At 37.8% G+C, this 22,533-nt stretch overlaps 1 protein-coding gene across 1 annotated transcript in view; it reads left to right on the plus strand.

Annotated features, from left to right (window-relative positions):
- Positions 1 to 1,238: 1,238 nt before the first annotated feature.
- Positions 1,239 to 22,533, plus strand: part of LOC134677467 (signal transducer and activator of transcription 5B) — a 69,720-nt gene continuing 48,425 nt past the window's right edge. The window contains exons 1-5 of the mRNA XM_063535948.1: positions 1,239 to 1,307; positions 2,995 to 3,068; positions 18,538 to 18,595; positions 20,272 to 20,348; positions 21,816 to 21,965. Of these exons, the coding sequence (XP_063392018.1) occupies positions 18,545 to 18,595; positions 20,272 to 20,348; positions 21,816 to 21,965 (278 nt within the window). The 5' untranslated portion in view covers positions 1,239 to 1,307; positions 2,995 to 3,068; positions 18,538 to 18,544. The remainder of the gene's footprint in view (positions 1,308 to 2,994; positions 3,069 to 18,537; positions 18,596 to 20,271; positions 20,349 to 21,815; positions 21,966 to 22,533) is intronic.

Below are 22,533 nucleotides of genomic sequence, written 5' to 3' on the forward strand. Positions count from 1 at the left end.
AAACTTTATTTTCAGCTATGTTCATGTAAAATTACTACCTACAATGTTTGTATATTATAATGTTAATGGTAAGCAAAATACAATACATCTTAACTTACATAATTCCATTAGTCTTCTTGGTGTTTTGTTCGTTCATTTCAAATACTCTTCCTTATATTTCATTTTTTATGGTATAATAAATCATTACTATTAAATTTTGATTGACATGTTTTCAATTCTGTCAAAACACCGAATGCAACCGGTGCAACCGGGTGATAAAAAATGCGTTTCGTTTCACGTATTTTATTTATGTATGTTAAATAACCAAGTTCGTGTGCAAAAATTAAAAAGCTCAGCAAACTTTACTGTTCAAATTCAAATCAAAGACGGTTTTTTACTGTGTTGTTGTTATTGTAAAAATAACGACTTATTACGTTAAAACAAGTTAATCCAACGAATAAAATTAATATGGTATGTATTTTTATTCGGTTTCGAACTAACGTAGTAATGTTGCTAGCTTATATATTTTCCCTACAATATACAAAAAATGGTCTGTTTCCCTACAATATACATCAAAACAGTTTTTCCTGGAACACAAATGAAGTTATAAAGTCACAAAAGGAATTATTATTTAGGGTTTATGTTTAATTGGATTAGACCTATCTAAAGCCCCCTCCAGACTATGCGCGTGAATTGCGGCCGAAGCCGCGAACGCGAGTGTGGAGTCCAGAACGCAGACCTGCGAAATCGACTCCACACTCGCGTTCGCGGCTTCGCCCGCGATTCACGCGCATAGTCTGGAGGGGGCTTAATACATTTTGTTAAATACCTTATTGCAGTGCCATCTATAGTTCGTTGTTTTAGCATTAGAAATAAAGTAAACAATCTGGATGTCTTTTAATTGAAAAACACATTTAAAAAATAAGTCACTGCAAATATATATATACGTATAAACTACATTAGAACGGACTTGCACGTTTTTATGCTGCATTTATAATTTATGCGGAATTACGGACAAACCTAGCTCTCATTGAATACTTTTTCTACGATAATAGTTTTTTGTATTCTGGCCACTCTAAAATAATCACATTCAAATATGTATTTACCTGCTAATTACGCTACTAAACATGAAATTGTTTGGAATAAATTAAAATAAAATCAACCTTATAACTGCTTGTAAAAGGTATATTTTTGAAGATTTTGTTGTAGCATATGTTTGTTTGACATTCTATGTTTGTGTGCGTAACGAATAATGACGCGGAGTATATTTTTTTATTGTAGTTTACGTGACTCGAAGAATGATTTGTGCGGCCTCGTGTTCTTTGCCGGTAAATATTAATTTATTCACCACGCCATAAGAATTAGTTTATTAGAGCGTAAAAAAGTACAATTAAGCGTAACACTTAGCAATCCCAGTAGTTTATTCTTCGAGAAATCCAACAGGATAGCGAGAAAAGCGCATATTATAAAATCAAAAGGTCATGTTGTTGTCTTGATCTATAATTAATTTGTTGTAAGTGTGTGTGTAGCGAGGAGCAATTTGTGTTGTAGTGTGTGTAAACGTCAAAATTCTTGGAATCAGCAGTAGCGGACGTAAAGCCGCTCGATACAGGTAAATTCTAGGGATATTGCGTCCCTGGATTTCGTGATATTAGTTTGCCCCGGGAGCAACAGGTGCGCGAAGAAAAGCTATAATAGTTCGTAGAAACCCTTTTTGATAACTTATCACAGGTGATCTAAGTGTTGCGTAGTTACGTGTGGTGGTTTTTGCCGTGGTTTGTTGTTTTAATAAGCTCTTTGTTCTAAGAGGTGTTGTTTAACATAATTTAACACCAAGGGAGATAGGTAGCATACTCCTGCTGCTAATTATAACGGCAAGACAGTTGTACAAATAAAAAAAAACTAAAACTTTTTTTAATTATCAAGGCTATGATAACAAAATCGTGTTGCATAATTTTATTAAATGTTTATGCTTGTATTTGTAACGCTGTTTTCCTTGTTACAAATTATCTAATGGAGCATAATCATCAATGATTACTTGCATATGTATGCAAGTAATCATAAGGAAAGTATATACTGTCCTTATTGATGAATAGGAAGGAATAATCAACTGCTTCATTTAAAGTTGATCATTCATTTAGAAAACAAAACCTTGTAATTACTTATAGTAGCGTCTGAGACAGACAGACAAACACAAACCTAAGGACTACCATATGTTTATACTGTTACTATATACTATGTGTGTATGTTTACCATATGGCATGGTGCACTAAGCTTATCTTTAATTCTTATGTGACTGATATTTCAGGTAAAATTTTTGTACCTTTTGCAGTTGTCCACGAAGTGTAAAAAAGTTTTTTATGTTTAGCGTCTGTTCAGAAAGAAAAGTCGTTTAATTTATTGGGCACCATATATTATTTATTTCCACAATGCTTCGCTTACAGACTATCCTTGCAAGACCCACCCTACACAGTTTTCCTACTTTTAGGCTGGACCTTGTTCTATAAGTACTTAAATACCGAACATTCTCCTCACGTGTGAAAGTCAACACCGACATTGGCAAATTCACCCTGTGCAAAATTGCAGGGAGTAAGCCAGAAAAAAAAAGTACTTCAATTGGAATGAATTTTGTTTGTTTTAAAAAGCAATGAAACAAAAGAAAAACTTTATTTGGTCCATGAAATGTTTAAATTTGATTCCAACGAATATGTACATCAGCGTCATATAGTAGGTAGCATCTAATGTATTCAAATAGTTCAGTACACCTTATAATTTGTATGATGTACAGTCACCTTCAATAATATGTTACTCTTCGAAGGCCGCAAAAATATGTGACAGGCTCTTAATGGCTCTACAAATAAGATTGTGTCAGATATTTTTGCGGCCTTCGTTGTGTAACATATTATTGCAGGTGACTGTACCAAAATAGAGTGTTACAATAACTAATTTAGTTATTAGAATAATGAAATTAATAAATTATTAGGAGTTAATAAATCTTATGTGTTCTTGTTACAGTTTTACATGTATTAACTTAAGACTGAAGCTTGGGAAACAAACACTTTTGCAGTATTAATCAAGAGATAGGTTTGGTAAGCATTTGTATATTTATTTTAACTCACTTAATTAGGGTTCCGTACCCAAAGGGTAAAACGGGACCCTATTACTAAAACTTCGCTGTCCGTCCGTCCGTCCGTCCGTCCGTCCGTCTGTCACCAGGCTGTATCTCACGAACCGTGATAGCTAGACAGTTGAAATTTTCACAGATGATGTATTTCTGTTGCCGCTATAACAACAAATACTAAAAACAGAATAAAGTAAAGATTTAAATGGGGCTCCCATACAACAAACGTGATTTTTGACCAAAGTTAAGCAACGTCGGGAGTGGTCAGTACTTGGATGGGTGACCATTTTTCTTTTGCTTTTTTTTGTTTTTTTTTGCATTATGGTACGGAACCCTTCGTGCGCGAGTCCGACTCGCACTTGCCCGGTTTTGTTAACTTACCTTATTGTCATTCATTCTTTGAATACAAAATAAATAAAATTACTAATTCTATGAATACAATTTAAATCAAATAAGTCATATTCATAATCTTAACTAAGCTAATTTCCAAAAACTTGTTAATCTAACTATATCTAGTTCAGTATTTAACATCATCATCATATCAGCCAGAGGACATTCACTGCTGGACATAGGCCTCTCCCAAAGAGTGACTCAATGACCGGTCTTGCACCACCCGCATCCAGCGGACTCCCGCGACCTTTACCAGGTCGTCAGTCCACCTTGTGGAGGGTCTACCCACGCTGCGCCTTCCAGTACGTGGTCGCCACTCAAGATCCCTATCTGCCCCAATGGCCATCGGTTCTACAGGCAATGTGCCATTGCCACTTAAGTTTAGCAATTCTCTAAAATTGATCTTATTCTCAAATCTATAATCAAGGACGATAAAGGAATGGACCCGCATTTTTCATACTACGCATCGTACCCCGTTAGTTAGTATCACTCTACGTCGCTAGATGTCGCTGAGAGTGTCATTTCATTCAAAAGTCGTAATTTTACAACTTCTACGTTCGCGCAAGCGTGAAGTAACAACCATCGAGCGTTCAGCTACATTCTAAGTCATACAATAAAAAGTCAATAGATGGCGTTTGGTGCGATGTTTCATTGCTACGTTCCATTTCATCTGACTTCGCTATTTTTTTCAAACTGTTTTATTTGTACTTACATTTTCTTTGGTACTTACATAATTATTAGTATTATTACTAACAAATGAAAATATATTTCAAAGTTTGTTTACCTTGTTATTAAGAAATTATCTTCAAAACAGTTTTAGTTTCAAAAGTTTGGTTAAAAGGATATTTTTAAATGATTCTGCGCAAGTTGAAATGAAAATGTAAACAAGGCTGGCCGCAGACGTTCGGTTTCCTGATTAGGGCTATAACCGCGAAAATCTAAGTTTGAAAATTGCGGGGATCTTTCTCTTTTACTCAAATGAAGGCGTAACTAGAGTGACAAAGAAAGGTGTCAGCAATTTGCGAACTTTAATTTTCGCGGTTATAGCCCTGATTAGTAATTCCGTAGGCATAGCATACACATTCGATTATTTGCGTTTGGATTTTATCCTTTAGCGCAGGGCTCTCCAAACCCCGGCCCGCGATGCGTTCCAATCCGGGCGCCGACGGTGGCCCGCGCGAAAGTTTCTGAGGCGCAATATGGCCCTCTCAGGCCATAGTTTGGAGACCCCTGCTTTAGCGCAAACATATGGAATTTTCATTCGGTTTCCGTACGGAATGACTGGTGCAAGCGATACAGCACTAATAAGCATGTGCATAGCGACGTCCCGTTCACACTTGTCATTCCGTACGGAAACCGAATAAAAAATTCCGTCCATGTGCGGCGAGTCAAGCAAAATATAAGTACGTAGGCGTAGGCACGGTAGGCACTGCATTCGGGATGACGTCATTCGGTTTTTTCCGTTCTAATCACCCGAACGCGCGGCTGCGCTTTGGAACGAACATCAGGTATTTTTTGGTCGAACATTTTGTATGAAAAAAGTGCATTTAGGTTTTATTCCTGATCAGGAAACTGAATGTCTGTGGCCAGCCTAACCTAGCCACACACGCACGGAATTTAAATAACACGTGCAAGCGAGACAGCGCTATGCATTCATTAAGCGACGACCTGTCCCACAAGGGGGGCGATTTTTGAATTTCGATCGCTCGATTTCGTCACTCGAAAATCGGTGGAAAACGCCGAAACGCTAATATTCGAAGATATTAATTGGGAACCGAGTGGTATTGACCACTCGTTTTTTTTTTAAATTGTATTAATAGAATTTAAATGCCTAGGAGTGGAGATTTTATTGAACGAAATACACGAAATCGAGCGGTCGAAATTCAAAAATCGGCCCCCTGTCATTCCGTACCATAGAAGGTAGCATCCTATAGAAGTGGTATACACATGCCTCCGTGAGGGACGAATCATACGCAATGCGACACTGATTGGTCGAATTTATTTGTAGCCCACCATAATCCGTACTAAATTTTTGGTGGGGAACAAAAACTATGTGAGACTGTGACAAGGACAAACAATAATAGCGCTTTCGCTGCTACTCCTACTGAAAGATACATAAGACTATCTCGTTCTCTCAGTTATCCCAACCACTCATGCCCAATCCAGTTTAATACTAGATTCATGTTCCGTACGGAAACCGAATGAAAATTTCGAACGTCTGTGGCCAGCCAAAAGAGAACCAATGATGCCATTTTAGGGGATTTTACTCAAAATTCAGGGTAAAAAAGAACTCGATGTAGATTTTTGTTTCGTTGATTCGTGGTTCGTTTAATTAATCGTACTTAAGATATTCCCCCATATCAAACTCTCTATCCATTTAAATTAAATTGCCTTAAAACTAGTCAAGGTGTTTCGAAAAATACTGAGTAAACTGATATGTAGACTTTTTTTAGTATTCCGTAACTAAAGCAGGAATACAGGGACATTGTGCAAACGTTTATTTTAAACCATAATTGATATTTGGGTTTTAGTTCTCAATAACACTACAAATCTAGGATAAAATTTTACAAAGGCTAGGGAAAAGTGAAAAATGTACCTGGCAACACTGCTTTTCTTTTAAATCACAAACGATTGTTTTGTGCTCGCGGTTTACGGTTTGCTTACGATTTCTACGATTACATGTTATATTTGACCCTCGCGACCCATCCGGATTTTGTTTACGCTTAAACTCTACGACCCAGGCTTGATTTCGGACTTGAAGATGTCTTATACGAAGTGTGTATATCACGAATGTAAGAACACAAGTGAATCCATTTCGATGTTCCGTTTTCCTGTAAACGATCGGGAACGTTTAGAACGTTGGATACGCAATTCAGGTATGTTTCATTTATGTTATTAGGTTAACCTATTTGTGCACTATTTTCCCTATTGTTGGTTGGAGGATTCGCCACCTACATTTTAGCCTACACCCTACACCTAGGTCCTGTTAAGATTGTTAGGAGATCGATTTTCATGTATGTACATAATATAATACCTCACACAAGAAACAATTACAAATATTAGGTACTTTAGAAGTGAGTCTAGTGTATGTATGTACATTACATAGGTGCCTACTGTTTTTTTTACGAAGTAGATTGCGCACAAGGTAGGTTAGGTTCAATCGCCAGACGACGCGACGGCCGCACATAACGTAAATACATAGTACCAAGGACGGTATATAAACGACGATCATATAATTATATCGTCCTTGATAATATGCTAACTTCTACACCGGAAAAAAAGTACAAGAAAAAAATAAAATCTGGCCCATTCTTTAATCAACTATCTTTTTATCTATTATATAGCTATGTTTTCATTATTTCAGAAGCAAAGAAATCATGTTACTTATTTGCCAAGTTACACTTAACCAGTGGTTCATTGTAACATTATTTGTAACTATAGTTCGTTTTTTTTAGCATTAGAAAGAACTTGCAAGAAGGTAAGCGATCTTGACATGTCTTTTAATTGAAATACGCTTTTTAAAAATCAGTAACTATTACTTATGAAAGCAGAAGAATATAAATGATCGTATTAGATTCATAATTGTTACATATTTGCCGTGACTTATTTTATAAACGTGTTTTTCACTAAAAAGACACATCAAGATTGTTTACCTTATTTCTAATGCTAAAAAAAACGAAGTATAGTTTTTGGCCGCGACTTTGTCTGCGTTGATTTAATTTGATGTACATTTATATTATCCTTGGTTTTAAGTTTATTAAATACATATGTATGTTAGGCTGTAAGGTATTTGTAATATGGGCCTTGTTGCCTGATTTAAATTTCTAAATAAATAATTATTTTATATTTGTAGGAAATCTTTTGCTGGATTCCTTTACTAACGAAGAACTGAGACGCCGATACATATGTGCAGCACACTTCCTGCCATCAGATATCAGTAAAGGACCAGTAAAAAGCAGATTGATTGGACCTGCTGTACCACTCCATTTTCAATGTGCTGACATTGGTGAAGGATCTGTTCAGAAAGAAAGCAGTGATGCAGACAAGGAAATTGGTGAGATATTGTTGTTATCACATATATTTGGGAAGGGAATATTTATCACAAGTCTTTATTTACTTTCACTCATTCTGGTTCTGTCTGAAATTCTGGTGGGTTTGAAATTTACACAAACAGAACTACATAATAATAATATACATAATAGTTTACAAAACAAACAAAACTACATATCCATACCAAATTTCAAGTTGATGCTGTTTAAACCGCTAGTCCTCAAAATGATTTAATTTATGCCGAGATGTTGTTGACGACCGATGTGGCCTAGTGTCCCGGGTTCAAATCTTAGTATGAGTATTTATTTGTGTTATAAGCACAGTTCCCGAACCATGGGTGTTTTCTATGTATCTCAATATTTATAAATATTATATATATATCGTTGTCTAAGTACCCACAACACAAGCCTTATTTATTACTGTGGGGCTTAGTCAGTTTGTGTGATAATGTCCTATATATAGTATTTATTTATTTATTTTAAGCCTTGATTTTATTTTGAGGTTTTTAGGGTTCCATACCCAAAGGGTTAAATATCCTACTCTACCCTACCCTACCCTACCCTTTTACTAAGACTCCATTGTCCGTCTGTCCGTCTGTCAACAGGCTGTATCTCATGAACCGTGATAGCTAGGCAGTTGAAATTTTCACAGATGATGCATTTCTGTTGCCACTATAACAACAAATACTAAAAAAGTACGGAACCCGCGGTGGGCGAGTCCGACTCCCACTTGTCCGGTCTTTTTATGTTTGTTAGGTACTCCATAAGTCCATATCTCCGTCTTTACTGGACCGATTATGAAAATTCTTTTTTGATTGTATGTATATGCATACAGATTGGTACCGTTTTTGTCAAAACCCAGTTCTGATGACGGGATCCGTGAGGAATCGAGGGAACTCCTCAAATCTTAAAGGCATACATATAGTGATTTCTGTGTTTTTATTTACAAATCAAGCATATACATTCGAAAGATATTTGATGAAGTGGAACTGCTGATGATGAATAAGAACGGAACTCTTTAACGACGCATAGTTCACGTTTGGCGATTTGTCCTCTTCGTTATGTTTGTTAAGCAAGTAAAGTTTTTAAGCCACATTTTTGTAAAGCTCGAGTTCTGATGATGGGATCCATGAGGAATCAAGAGAACTCCTCAAATCTTAAAGGCATGCGTATAGAGATTTTTGTATTTACATCAGAAAATCAAGCATTTTCATTCAAAACTGTTGCATTTGATGAAGTAGAACTGCTGATGATGATCAGAACAGAACTCTTCAACGACGCATAGTTCATGGTTGGCGATTTGTCCTCGTCGTTATCGATTTTGAAAATTCTTTTTTTGATTGAATGTATATGCATACAGATTGGTCCCGTTTTTGTCAAACCCCAGTTCTGATGATGGGATCCACGAGGAATCGAGGGAACTCCTCAAATCTTAAAGGCATGCATATAGAGATTTTTGTATTTTCATCAGAAAATCAAGCATTTTCATTAAAAACTGTCCCATTAGATGAAGTGGAACTGCTGATGATGATCAGAACAGAACTCTTCAACGACGCATAGTACACGTTTGGCGATTTCGACTTGGACTGGGACGGGCTGTGACCCGGACCCGGACCCAGACTTGGACCTAGACTCAAACCCGGAGTCTGACCTGGACCTGGATCCAGGCTCTTATCTGAACCCGGACCTGGACCTGGACCTGGTTCTGGACCCGGACCCGGACCTTGACCCGGTTCGGATGAGAAGCCGGTTTTTTTCTATTAAAGATTATATTATATAAAATTAAAAATAATCCAAAAAAATACATTTCACCACACCAACCCGAAGCAAATATTAAATGTAAAATATCAAACAAAATCAAATCCAAATAAATGTTATTAAATATTTATCATCCAAAATCATCATTTAAAAGTCAATTCTACCAGCAAACATAAGAAAACAACTCAAAATTTCCATTTGATTACTTTGCCCACATGTGAATAAAATGCAACATTCTTATCAGTTTTTGAAATGCAAAGTAAGCCTTTCCGAGCTGGTGTGGTGAAATAGTTATTTGTTTTACAAGGGGGCAAAGTTGTTGTTTAACCGCTTGTGCTAATATTGATACCCGAGCCAGCGAAAGATTCCAAAATTGAACCACGAGCGTAGCGAGTCGTTCGAAAAATGGAATCTTGAGCGTTGCGAGGGTTTCAAAGCACGAGGGTTAAACAAAATTTGCCCCCGAGTGTAACACAAAATTTTTCACTACACCAACCCGAAGCAAATATTAAATGTAAAATATGAAACAAAATCAAATCAAATCAAATACAAATGAATGTTTTTAGGGTTCCGTACCCAAAGGGTAAAACGGGACCCTATTACTAAGACTTCGCTGTCCGTCCGTCCGTCCGTCCGTCCGTCCGTCCGTCCGTCTGTCACCAGGCTGTATCTCACGAACCGTGATAGCTAGACAGTTGAAATTTTCACAGATGATGTATTTCTGTTGCCGCTATAACAACAAATACTAAAAACAGAATAAAATAAAGATTTAAATGGGGCTCCCATACAACAAACGTGATATTTGACCAAAGTTAAGCAACGTCGGGAGGGGTCAGTACTTGGATGGGTGACCGTTTTCTTTTTGCTTTTTTTTTTCATTATGGTACGGAACCCTTCGTGCGCGAGTCCGACTCGCACTTGCCCGGTTTTATTAAATATTTATCATCCAAAATCATCATTTAAAAGTCTATTCTACCAGCAAACATAAGAAAACCACTCAAAATTTGCATTTGATTACTTTGCCTCACATGTGAATAAAATGCAACTTTGCTATCAGTGTTTGAAGTGCAAAGTAAGCCTTTCCGAGCTGGTGTGGTGAAAAATACAATTTAATATTTCACAAAATAGGTCAGGCAACTAATGCTCAAAAAAGTTGTAAAGGGATGCTATTAGGAACACAATTTTTGACTCCGAACTTTGTTTGGACTAGTTAGGAGGTGATGCATTTATTTCATTACTTTTTAGGGCTCCGTACCTAAAAAGGAAAAAATTGAACACTCGTGTGTCAATAGGATCACTCGTGTGTCTGTCTGTCTGTCTGTCCGTCTGTCTCAGGCTATTTTCTCCGAAACTACAGGACCAATTAAGGTGAAATTTGGTACACGTAACTTTGTGACCCAAAGCCGGATATGTAACGTAAACAAATGAATTTTAAACATAAGGGCCACTTTCGGGGAGTAAATGAGAAAATTAAAAAATAAGATTTTCATACTATATCTTGTCATATATCAAATGAAAGAGCTCATTGTGAGAATCTCAAATATATATAATTTGTAATTTTAAGATAAATAGTTTAGAAGTAATTTAAGAAAATATGAAAAAAAAAATACAATTCCCCCACTTTATCTCCGAAACTAATGGGTCTAAAATTTTGGTAAAAATACACAAAATAGGTCTTTACCTATAGATGACAGTAAATCCTATTAGAAATGTGCAGTCAAGCGTGAGTCGGATGTAATTACTTTGTTTTTGATCCGACCCCTACGGGTTTTTAACCGACTTCAAAATCTCAAAAGGAGGAGGTTATCAATTCAAGATATCAAGAAAAAGGTGACGAAGTGAATTACTATATACTGTACCAGCCAATAAAGGGTATAGCAGGATAGCCTTTGAAAAATTGCCCCCTACGTTTTTGGGTCTAAACTATAATCAAACGATGCCTTTTGAAGAGGTAATACCCTGCACAAAGTTTCATCCCTCTGTTACCCCCTGGGGGTGAAAAACACTCGATTAACCCCAAAACTGTTTTATTTATTTTTTCCTAAACTATGAAAGTGACGAATTTCAAATTTTGTACAAATATTAATGAGACTAAAAGCTATATATTAAAAAAATATGACTCTCCTAACCATTTAAATACTTGTAAAAAAAAAATTTAATCACCCTGTATAACAAGTTCGACTCTTCGTACACACACCATTTTTTTTCAAATATGAACCAATTTATATTCTACATCATAAAAAATGTTCATTGACCTAGCCCAGAAGGAACATTGCGAAATTAATATGAATTGGCTCTTTGGTGCCTACTATTCATTTAACTCTCCTACTAAGAGCCTAATACATGTATAATATGTACAGGGCGTCCCACGGCTATGCCACATGGAGGGAAAGTACCCTGAATATTGTAGATGGAACATTTTACTGAAAGAAGATATTATTTTAATTTAAAAAAACAATTTAAACTGTATTCATAGATTTTTAATAATTATATGGTTGAACCGGGAATCCAACCTGCTACACGAGAAAAAAAATATACCCTGTAGCTTTATCATACCGATCGAAAGGCTTCATCATAAGGATTATTTTTTGCTATATAACATAGTATCAGAAATAAAAACCGGGCAAGTGCGAGTCGGACTCGCGCACGAAGGGTTCCGTACCATAATGCAAAAAAAAACAAAAAATAAAGCAAAAAATACGGTCACCCATCCAAGTACTGACCACTCCCGACGACGGGACCCTATTACTAAGACTTCGCTGTCCGTCCGTCCGTCCGTCCGTCCGTCTGTGTCACCAAAAACAAAAAAAAGCAAAAAAAAAAACGGTTACCCATCCAAGTACTGACCACTCCCGACGTTGCTTAACTTTGGTCAAAAATCACGTTTGTTGTATGGGAGCCCCATTTAAATCTTTATTTTATTCTGTTTTTAGTATTTGTTGTTATAGCGGCAACAGAAATACATCATCTGTGAAAATTTCAACTGTCTAGCTATCACGGTTCGTGAGATACAGCCTGGTGGCAGACGGACGGACGGACGGACGGACAGCGAAGTCTTAGTAATAGGGTCCCGTTGTCGGGAGTGGTCAGTACAATGACTACCCCCACCAACTTCGCGCTAGTCATCTCATATAAGTGGGTCAAATACAAAACTTTGTTGTGTTCGCGTCTTTCCTGTAGACTTTAGGGTAGGCAGTTTGTGAAAATCTGGGATGAAAATCTGGGAAATATGTAATCAAATACCACTTAAAAATATGCCTAATTTTATGTAGATCATGAGAAAAATAAACAATAAGACAAATTACCAAACTACTATTATTTTTTTTTCAGATGTGCCGCCATCGCCAGATGTTTTGAAAGTTAAAACTCCCTCAAAATTTTATAGAAAACGCTCACGAACGTCATCAGCAGAGAGACAGATATCAAAATCTTCATCTCCGCTTTCATTGATGGGTGAACTGCCTATGGTAACACCCACCCGACGATTGTCAAGAAAATGTCTATACGAAGGACCTAAGAAGAGAATGTCCAGAAAATGTCTGTTCCAAGAAAATGACGCTGATACTCCGAAGACGAAACGGTTAAAACGAGAAGCTTCTAGCTTGTTAAGAAAAAATAAAGCACAGAGAGCTCAAGTGTTCCGACTTAGAGCAAAATCCAAATTAGAAAATAAAATCGACATCCGTGATTTTCCTAGTGCCGCATCCAAAACACTGGCTCTCATGCAACTCAGAAAAGAAAACGACAAAAAAAATGGACAAAAGAAGAAAGGGATTTTTGTCTTTCCCTATATTATAAATCACCTTCTACATACTACTTTATGCGTCGACAAGGAATTGTGCTCGCAGCTCCATCCACGATAAGATCATGGTTGGCAAAAACTGAGTGCTCTCCCGGTTTAACAAATGATACATTCAAAAAAATTGAAAAGCGTTTCGAAAATGCTAACATCAAGGAAAAGTCTTGTGTGATTTGCTTCGACGAAATGTCAATTATGTCGAACTTGGAATATTCCAAAAAATATGACATTATTGAAGGGTTTGAAGATTTAGGGGGAAACCGGCGGACTAATAAACCCGCTAAATCAACTCTAGTATTTATAATAAGAGGATTATTTGACAAATGGCAATTGCCAATCACTTATTTTTTATCAAGTACTAATGTAAGTGCTGAGGCATTAAAAGTATTAATAAAATCATGTGTAAGTAAACTATTCGATCATGGACTGTTGCCTAAAGCAATTACTTGTGATCAAGCTACAACAAACCAAAAAGTATTTAAATTATTAGGGGTCACCAGCACAAGCCCATTTTTTTTCGTTAATGGTAGAAAAATTTTTGCCATATTTGACGTGCCTCATATCTTAAAAAACATAAGAAATAATTTTTTAAATCACGATTTTATATGTGATGAGCTGGGAGAAATGAGTTTTCAAGACGTAATAAAAACATATGATTTAGATAAAAAATCTATTAAAAGTAGAACTTTAACAAAATTGACAGATCGTCACTTAAACCCGAACTCTTTCGAAAAAATGAAAGTGAGTCTCGCATCGCAAATATTCAGCCTTTCAGTCGCCGCTGCTATAAAAACGGCTAAAAGTACTAATGAATTAACAAGTCAAACTGCAGAGGCTACAGCCAATTTCATTGAAATTGTAAATAATATGTTCGATGCGTTAAATAGCGGAAATCGATTCAATAAAAATGTATACCGGCATGCATTGTCCAAGGAATCAAATTTTGCAAGACAAGCAATAGAAGATGGCAAAAGATTGTTCAAAAATCTGCAAAAGATAGTGTATAAAAAATACAAAAGCGGACAAATAAAAAAAGTTTTCACACGGCCGCCATGCTTTGATGGGGTTGTTCAGTCGTGTGAGGCTGTATTGCAGTTGTTTGTCGAAGAAACATCGGAACCAGAAATAAAATTTTTAATGACCAAAAAATTAAATCAGGATGTAGTAGAGAACTTTTTTGCAAGAATAAGACAAAAAGGTGGATCAAACAGAAATCCAACAGCAAAATTGCTGCGAACAATATTTCGCAGCAATCTAATTAATTCTTTAATTAAATTACCTCAGACAACAAACTGCGAAGAAGATTATAAAGACGAATATATTGATCTCACCGCTGAACTACCTTCGACATCAGGGCATGGGGTGAAGGAGCAAGCGAGTGTGAATTATACAGATGTAGAACAGACTACATGTGAACGCAGAAGCATTGCTGCGTTCACATGTAGTAAAAAAACTAAAAACAGTAACGTCACTGAATCATTGAAAAAAAACTCTTTAGAGGAATGTTCGCTTGCGTATTTTGCGGGTTATCTTGCCAAATCTTGTCTCGAAAAATTTGATTGTACAACGTGCAAAGAAAATTTAATTAAAGAATTTGATCTCCATGACGAGAAACAACTTCTTATTCTTAATAAATCTTACAATAAGAAGTGTATAAAACTAAAATCACCAAGTGATAATTTGCTGCAATTGATTGATGTGGCCATAGATTGTTTTAATTTACATTTTTATGACATGATTCATTGTACTGGCATTAAAAAACAATTATTTAAATGTATTGTTGATTATTTGAGATGCGAAGCTCAACAGTTGTTAAAAATAAGTTGCGAAAATCATTTATTTTATATCATTGACAAAATGATCTTGGTAAAAATACACTTTTATTGTAAAAACCACAAAAATAAATCGAATGTAGGGGCTAAAATGCACCCGAAATTGAAAATATTAAAAAATAAATATTTTTTTTTATCATTGCCTTTCATTATGACCCATTATCCCATTAAGGATCGAACTTAACTTCTGGATCTAGTCTTAATCTCAATCCACTTGCGATTTAGAGATAAGAATAACATTTCTCTTTTTTGTCTGTCTTTGTCTCTGTCTTTTCATATACCTAGGTATGTTTTCACCACATCAGCTGGGCTCTCTTGATTGTTCCAAAAATAATAAGTTGCGTTTTACCAACATGTGAGGCAAATTTTGAGTTGTTTCTTTATTATAATTAGCCGGTAGAATTTAGGTACTTTTAAATGATGATTTTTAATGATACATATTTAATAACATTAATTCTGAATCGTTTTTTACAGTTAGCATTTTCCTTGTGTTGGTGTGGTGAAAATTTGTTTCACTCGGAGGCAAATTTTGATTAACCCTAGTGCCTTGAAACCCTCGCAACGCTCAAGATTCAATTTTTCATAACACTCGCTACGCTCGTGGTTCAATTTTGGAGTCTTTCGCTTGCTCGGTTATCAATATTAGGTACGAGTGATTGATGACCCCTATCTCACCTAATGGCGGTGGCGTGGCGCAAAGTTTTATATCGCGCGCCCTTCGTCGCCTAGTAATCGACAGTGGGAACACACTTCAACATTTGTGCCCATTTTCTTTGTTGTATTTTATTCATATACTGTAATATTTCACTTAAGTCAGAAGAAAATAAATGGTAAAAATGATAATTTGTCATTACCATGTATTAACGTCATACTAAGCCCACAAAATGTCATCACCATGACACTTTAAAATTACGAGGTCCAATCTTCCCAGATAAGTTTCACAGAAATCCCAAAACGTTTTTCAACATCCTTGCATCCTAAACATTTGATTCTGGAAGGTTAACTGGAGGAGATACCTCTTAGGGATAAGTTCGCCTTTATACTATATTTATGTTCCATCAGATGTACCTGTAATTCCTCTCTTCCGTACAATAAAGTGTTACTTACTTACAAATACCTAAAATAAAGATTTTTTTATTCTTTACCGTGGACTTGCCAATTTACACAAAATCAAATAATTATAAATCTACTTAATAATGGATAATGGTTATTTTATTTGCACCTCCATAAAAGAAATTTGTCAGAACGCAAGCTCTATTACAGTGAAACCTGGTCCCTTGAGATTTCAATTTTCCAGATTTCACTGTATCTATAAATTCCCGTGGATGAAATTTACACAAAATGAGTAGGTCATTGACGAATATCTCAGGACTGGCCTTTCGGGCAATTCGAATGGGGCATGGATGGGGCCAGTACAAAGGCCAGTACAGCGCAGCGGTGTGACACCGCTACAACGCGATTGCATGGTCGATAAGTTCGCAACACGCGCGCGATTGGTCGCAACTAGTTGCCTTAGAGTGCACGATTGGCTTGAATTCGTGAGTGACACCGCTGAACTAGTACCATTTTTACTATGTTAGTGCCCGTACGGCCCGTCCTGAGATATACGTCAATGGAGTAGGTATAACGTCGGCAGCCACTTTATTTTTACAGGGAACCAAAAAATTTGATCAAATACATGGACGAGGTTTGTTATGGTCTGGAACCTTACCTATGTAAAAATTAAACAACATTATTCTTGAAACCTCGAGTTTTATCCAGTCACAATTTACATTGTATATGAACATATAATATATAATTAGTTAATAACACAGAGTAATAAAGTTCCCATTATTTAGAGATGAAACTTATGTATTGTGTCTATTCTTCTTGAGTTTGAAATACTTCAAAAAGCTAATTAGGTAAGTAACCCATAACCCCAACCTTATTTCTCGTCGAAACATGCACGGATTATAATATTTGCTCCTGCGTAGCCAACGTGCCAATCGCTAACGCTCCATAGCGATCGAAACGCAACTGTCACTGTCGCACTAATATGGAAGCATTATGGAAGAGTGATAGAGAGACACAAAGCTTTTCGTTGTCGAAGCGATAGCGATTGTCACCTTGGCTAGGCCGGCTTGTAGGTTTACGTACTGTATTGTATACCTACCGACCGACGTAAACAGTTTTTTAGAACTAAAGGACTCTAATGACTCCTCTACACGATGGGCCAACGCCAACGAGGGACGCAGCCTTGCGGTAGAATGAGATAGCAATGCAATATCACTTGCTCCCTCTAACGCATAAATGCGTCCCTTGGATTCGCCGGCGTTGGCCATCGTGTAGAGGAGCCATAAGCTAAGACGCGGGTGGATGAACGGACGTGCGAAACTATTTTAAGGGTTTCTAGAGCCCGCTCCAGACTATGCGCGTGAATCGCGGGCGAAGCCGCGAACGCGAGTGTGGAGTCGATTTCGCTGTCTGCGAACATCGACGCCACACTTGCGTTCGCGGCTTCGCGCCGCGATTCGCGCACGAGTGTGGAGGGGGCTTAGTACGTACGGGTTAGTAGGAGGGTCTACGGAACCCTAAAAAAACAATTGAATCTGATTCATACTTGCGGCAGCGGGAAACGAGAGGATAAGTAAGTATAGGTATACTAAATGAACATTATTCAGTGTTTGTTTTCTATCCTTCGTTTTTTGAATCCTAGGTAAATACTTTATGTCTATTATTGCAATATCCAAGACTTTCATTTACATATTAAGCCCCCTCTAGACTATGCGCGTGAATCGCGGGCGAAGCCGCGAACGCGAGTGTGGAGTCGATTTCGCTGTCTGCGAAAATCGACGCCACACTCGCGTTCGCGGTTTCGCGTCGCGATTCGCGCACCAGTGTGGAGGAGGCTTTACATTATACATACATATATTTTGCCAAAAACGAATAATCCTACTACAAAACTTATCTAATAGAACCAAGGCTATAACCGTGAAAATCGAAGTTCGCAAATTGCGGACATTTTTCTCTGTCACTCTAATTACGCCTTCGTTGGAGTAAAAGAGAAAGATCCCCGCAATTTGCGAAAAACGGTTTTCGCGGTAGCCCCTCAAATTACGTTACTGTTTTGTTCGTGGAAAATATCGGTCGTGTCAATATATAGGTATCAAGTATAGGTACATATACTTGCCTATATACCACCTATACACGTAATTTTATCCACGTTTCATCAGTTCACCAACGCCATCTAGTTATTTTGTGTAACAAAAAGTGGCGTACGCGCGAGCAACCTCCAGCAATCAATGGTTCCAGAGGTAGGGCCATCTATTGAATTCGAGTATTACTACGTTATTGACGACCAAAAAATATAATCTTTAAAAATTGTGTATTGAACTGATATTATGGTCTTAAAATGAAGCAGTATGACGTTTGTTCTTAAATAAATAAAAAACCACGTAAAAATATAGGTGTAAATAACATTTTTGCCACTTCCAGGCTACGAAGCAGCGCCATCTAGTTTTTATACCGAAATTTGACCTTTTTCGGAGTTACATTTTGTTGTGTGAGATTGTCAGTCCATCCCTTTTATCGTCCTTGCTATAATGTTGATTATTGTATGTTCTGTATCAGGTCCAAGATGTCGCTGTGGGCAAGGGCTCAGCAGCTACCTCAGGAGAGCTTGCAGAAGGTCAGTACCAGCATCCATACTATCAGTCATCATCATTCTAGCCTTCAGTCGCCCACTGCTGAGCATAGGTGTACGCCACTTATCCCGGTCCTGGGCTAGTCTCATCCAAAAGGGGTCATCCATTAATTACATCACACGCTTAGGGGGAGGGAGGGGGTCAAGAAAATGTAACATATTGTGACATGAGGGAGGGGGGAGACACAAACTTTGTGACGTCACTTTAACTTCATCAGTAACCGAAAATTTATTTAAATTATTTTATTCGCTGTACATTTAAATAACAAGTTTTTAAAACGATAATCGTTTTTATTTGTTTAATTTTCTTTCCTAAGCAGTTTTAGGTTATAAAATTACTAAGGGGTTTGCCAAATGTGACCAAGTGTGACAAGGAGGGGGGAGGGGTTAAAAAACCTAGAAATACGTGTGACGTAATTAATGGATGACCCCAAAGTGCTCCGCGATTTTCCGAATGTCATCCACCCAACGAGCCAACGGACGCCAGGCGCTTAGCGGGCACCAATCCATCAACATTTTGGTCCACCTGCCATCACCCTGCCTAGCAACATGTCCCGCCCAACTTCATTTCAGCTTGGTGATGACGTCACCCACGTTTCGCACCTTGGTGCGGCGTCGGATTTCGACATTCCTCACTCGGTCTTGCAGTTTAATGCCGAGCATGGTGCGCTCCATGGCTCTTTGTGCTACCCGTATTTTATGCACAGCCCCCCTAGTAAGCGTAATTAGAAAATATGTATTCGCAAATCAAGGATTTTGTCAGGAAATATCAAATTTGGATCTGGTAACCCTAGGTCCTGAAGAAAAATAGATCCCTCTAGGTATAGCTTGTTATCCAGAAAGTTCTTAACGGAAACAATGGCCATATACGACCATGACTTTGGCCTCTAAAATGTCATTATCCATTTATGGAGGTTGCACCTGTCAATTTAGTTATTTGTAATCTTATAAAGACCGGCTTTTGGACTCATTGTCTTTATGATCGGGAGCGAAACAGAAACACTGTGTTCCGGTTAATGGCGGTAAACAGATAAATTAAAAAAAAATTTTTTTTGCATGATTATAAATATTATAAGACTTCTTCCTCGCGTTATCCCGGCATTTTGCCACAGCTCATGGGAGCCTGGGGTCCGCTTGACAACTAATCCCATGATTTGACGTAGGCACTGGTTTTTACGAAACCGACTGCCATCTGACCTTTTAACACAGAGGGGAAACTAGGCCTTATTGGGATTAATCCGCTTTCTTCACGATGTTTTCCTTCACCGAAAAGCGACTGACAAATATCAAATGATATTTCGTACATATGTAAGTTCCGAAAAACTCGATCATTGGTACGAGCCGGGGTTTGAACCCGCGACCTCTGGAATGAAAGTCGCACAATCTTACAGCTACCTTAATTATTTTCTAAACTAATAAAAGAAAATAAATAATAAAATGTTTACTTGGAAAGGTCCCAAAAAATTCCTTGACTAAGTGTACAAAGGTCAACCCAATATCAACCTTCGTATATTCTCACAGGGCTCACTATGACATGCCGCTCACGATAGGAGTGGCGTTCAAAAGGACCCTAAAGTCCAGACCCATTGGAAAAGCCCCCCATATTCCGGAACGTTTTTGCGTCACAAATGTTGTGAAATATTTTTTATTTTTATTTCCAGGTGCGGGCTATCTATGGCGACCATTTTCCTATTGAGGTCCGCCACTGTCTGGCGCCGTGGATCGAGAGCAAGATATGGTAAGTAGTCCACCAGCCTACCCCCTAATACAAAAACGTAATCATACTTACCGGCAATACATATAATAAAATGCTTGTGTAATTTCAAATGTAAAATGTAATTTTAATCAATGTCTGTCGCTCCTTTTGTGACATAAAATATGTAAATAAAATGTATAATTAATTTAATTTAATTATCATTTATTTAAGGACCAACTGAGATCATTTTTGTTAGTACTTACGACTATGACTTATAAACTATACTAACTGTATATACTTAAGTTCTCATTTTAAGTGAATTGTACAAATTCTTATGAGAATAAAGAATCTTTAAACCTAAGTATAAGAGCACAAGAAAAACATTAAAACGCGTTAAACACAGGGTCATTTTTGGACCGTTAGCCATATTCTGCGAGGTGATTAGGTAGGTCATCCCAAAAAAAAAATTGGCCTTCCCATAGAAAACGTCGACGTCCACTCGACCAAAATGTATGAAACGGCCAAAAAAATATTTGTGATTTCGGAGTTGGTCCCATAAAAAAAGTCCCATAGTTTTTCAGTATTGCTTACCTAATCACCTTGCACGATATGGCTAACGGTCCAAAATGACCCTGTATACCTAGCTGCACGGATATCATGGTCGCATTTTTATCACTTGTTATGTCATGCGTCACTTTCGCACTTTCATATTTGTTAGAACGTGACAGGCATGGTGACAAATGATAAAAAGGCGACCATGTTAGACTAGCTGGATACCTTATGCCAAAGTCACACGCTTACAGAGCACTTAAACAAGATGGTTGCCTCTTTCTCGTATGTCGCCAAAAGTGGACAGAAGAGATGGTAGACGACTAGACGCATACAAAATCTCCATTTTGGACACCAAATTAAAAAGTATATTTATTTAATTATACTTAATTGCTTACATGCATGTATAGCTCTTCAGGTTTATTAAATTATAACGATACGACGTGGTATATGGATACAATAATTTTACGCAGACGAAGTCGCGGGCAAAAGTTATCACTACACCTTATAAGACAAAGTCCCCCGCCGCGTCTATCTGTTTGTGTGTATGTATGTTCGCGACAAACTCAAAATTACTGAACGCATTTTCATGCGGTTTTTACCTATCAATTGAGTGATTTTTGAGGAAGGTTTAGGTGTATTATTTGTTGAGTTATGTGTAACCCGTGCTAAGCCGGGGCACTCGCTATAGTTCGTTTTTTTTAGCATTAGAAAGAACTCCACAAAAGCAAGCGTGCAGTTTTTATCAGGCTCTTTAATTGTTCATAATTATTGAATTATCTAATGTAGCATGGTTAATACATATAATTTACTTCAAATTATTACCGCTAAAAGTGCCGCATTTGGAACCACAAGCTTACTTCTGCGAAGTCTTTCTAATGCTAAAAAAACGGGCTATGGTTTATAATATGTCTGAGTTCCAAGGAAGTTTTGTTATTAAGACCCCTAATTTGTATCCAGGACGGCGGAACCCGAAGAGCAGCAGCGCTTCTTCGTGGAGGAACTGGTGCAGGAGATCAAGACGACAGCCGAGCTGATGCTGTCTCCAGACATGTTCGTCACCAAGATGAAGCTGTTCGAGGCTGCCAAGGCCTTCCACGCGCAGTACAGGTGTGTACATGTCCTTGGATCTGGTGCAGGTCAAGACGACAGCTGAGCTGATGCTGTCTCCAGACATGTTCGTCACCAAGATGAAGCTGTTCGAGGCTGCCAAGGCCTTCCACGCGCAGTACAGGTGTGTACATGTCCTTGGATCTGGTGCAGGTCAAGACGACAGCTGAGCTGATGCTGTCCCCGGACATGTTCGTCACTAAAATGAAGCTGTTCGAGGCTGCCAAGGCCTTCCACGCGCAGTACAGGTGTGTACATGTCCTTGGATCTGGTGCAAATCAAGACGACAGCCGAGCTGATGCTGTCTCCAGACATGTTCGTCAGTAAGGTGAAGCTGTTCGAGGCTGCCAAGGCCTTCCACGCGCAGGACAGGTGTGTACATGTTCTTGGAACTGGTGCAGATCAAGACAGCTGAGCTGATGCTGTACCAGGCGTGGCTCACTCCGCGATTACAGGGACCTACAAGCACAAGCGGCTAGGGTTTCTGGTTTCTCGACCTTTTTAATTTCTCGAGGCACGGGAATTCTCGACCAAGATTTCTCGAGTTTCTCGAGTATCTCGAGAAATT

Source organism: Cydia fagiglandana, chromosome 26 (genome assembly GCF_963556715.1).
Source record: "Cydia fagiglandana chromosome 26, ilCydFagi1.1, whole genome shotgun sequence".
In the NCBI taxonomy this organism is placed as follows: Eukaryota; Metazoa; Arthropoda; class Insecta; order Lepidoptera; family Tortricidae; genus Cydia; species Cydia fagiglandana.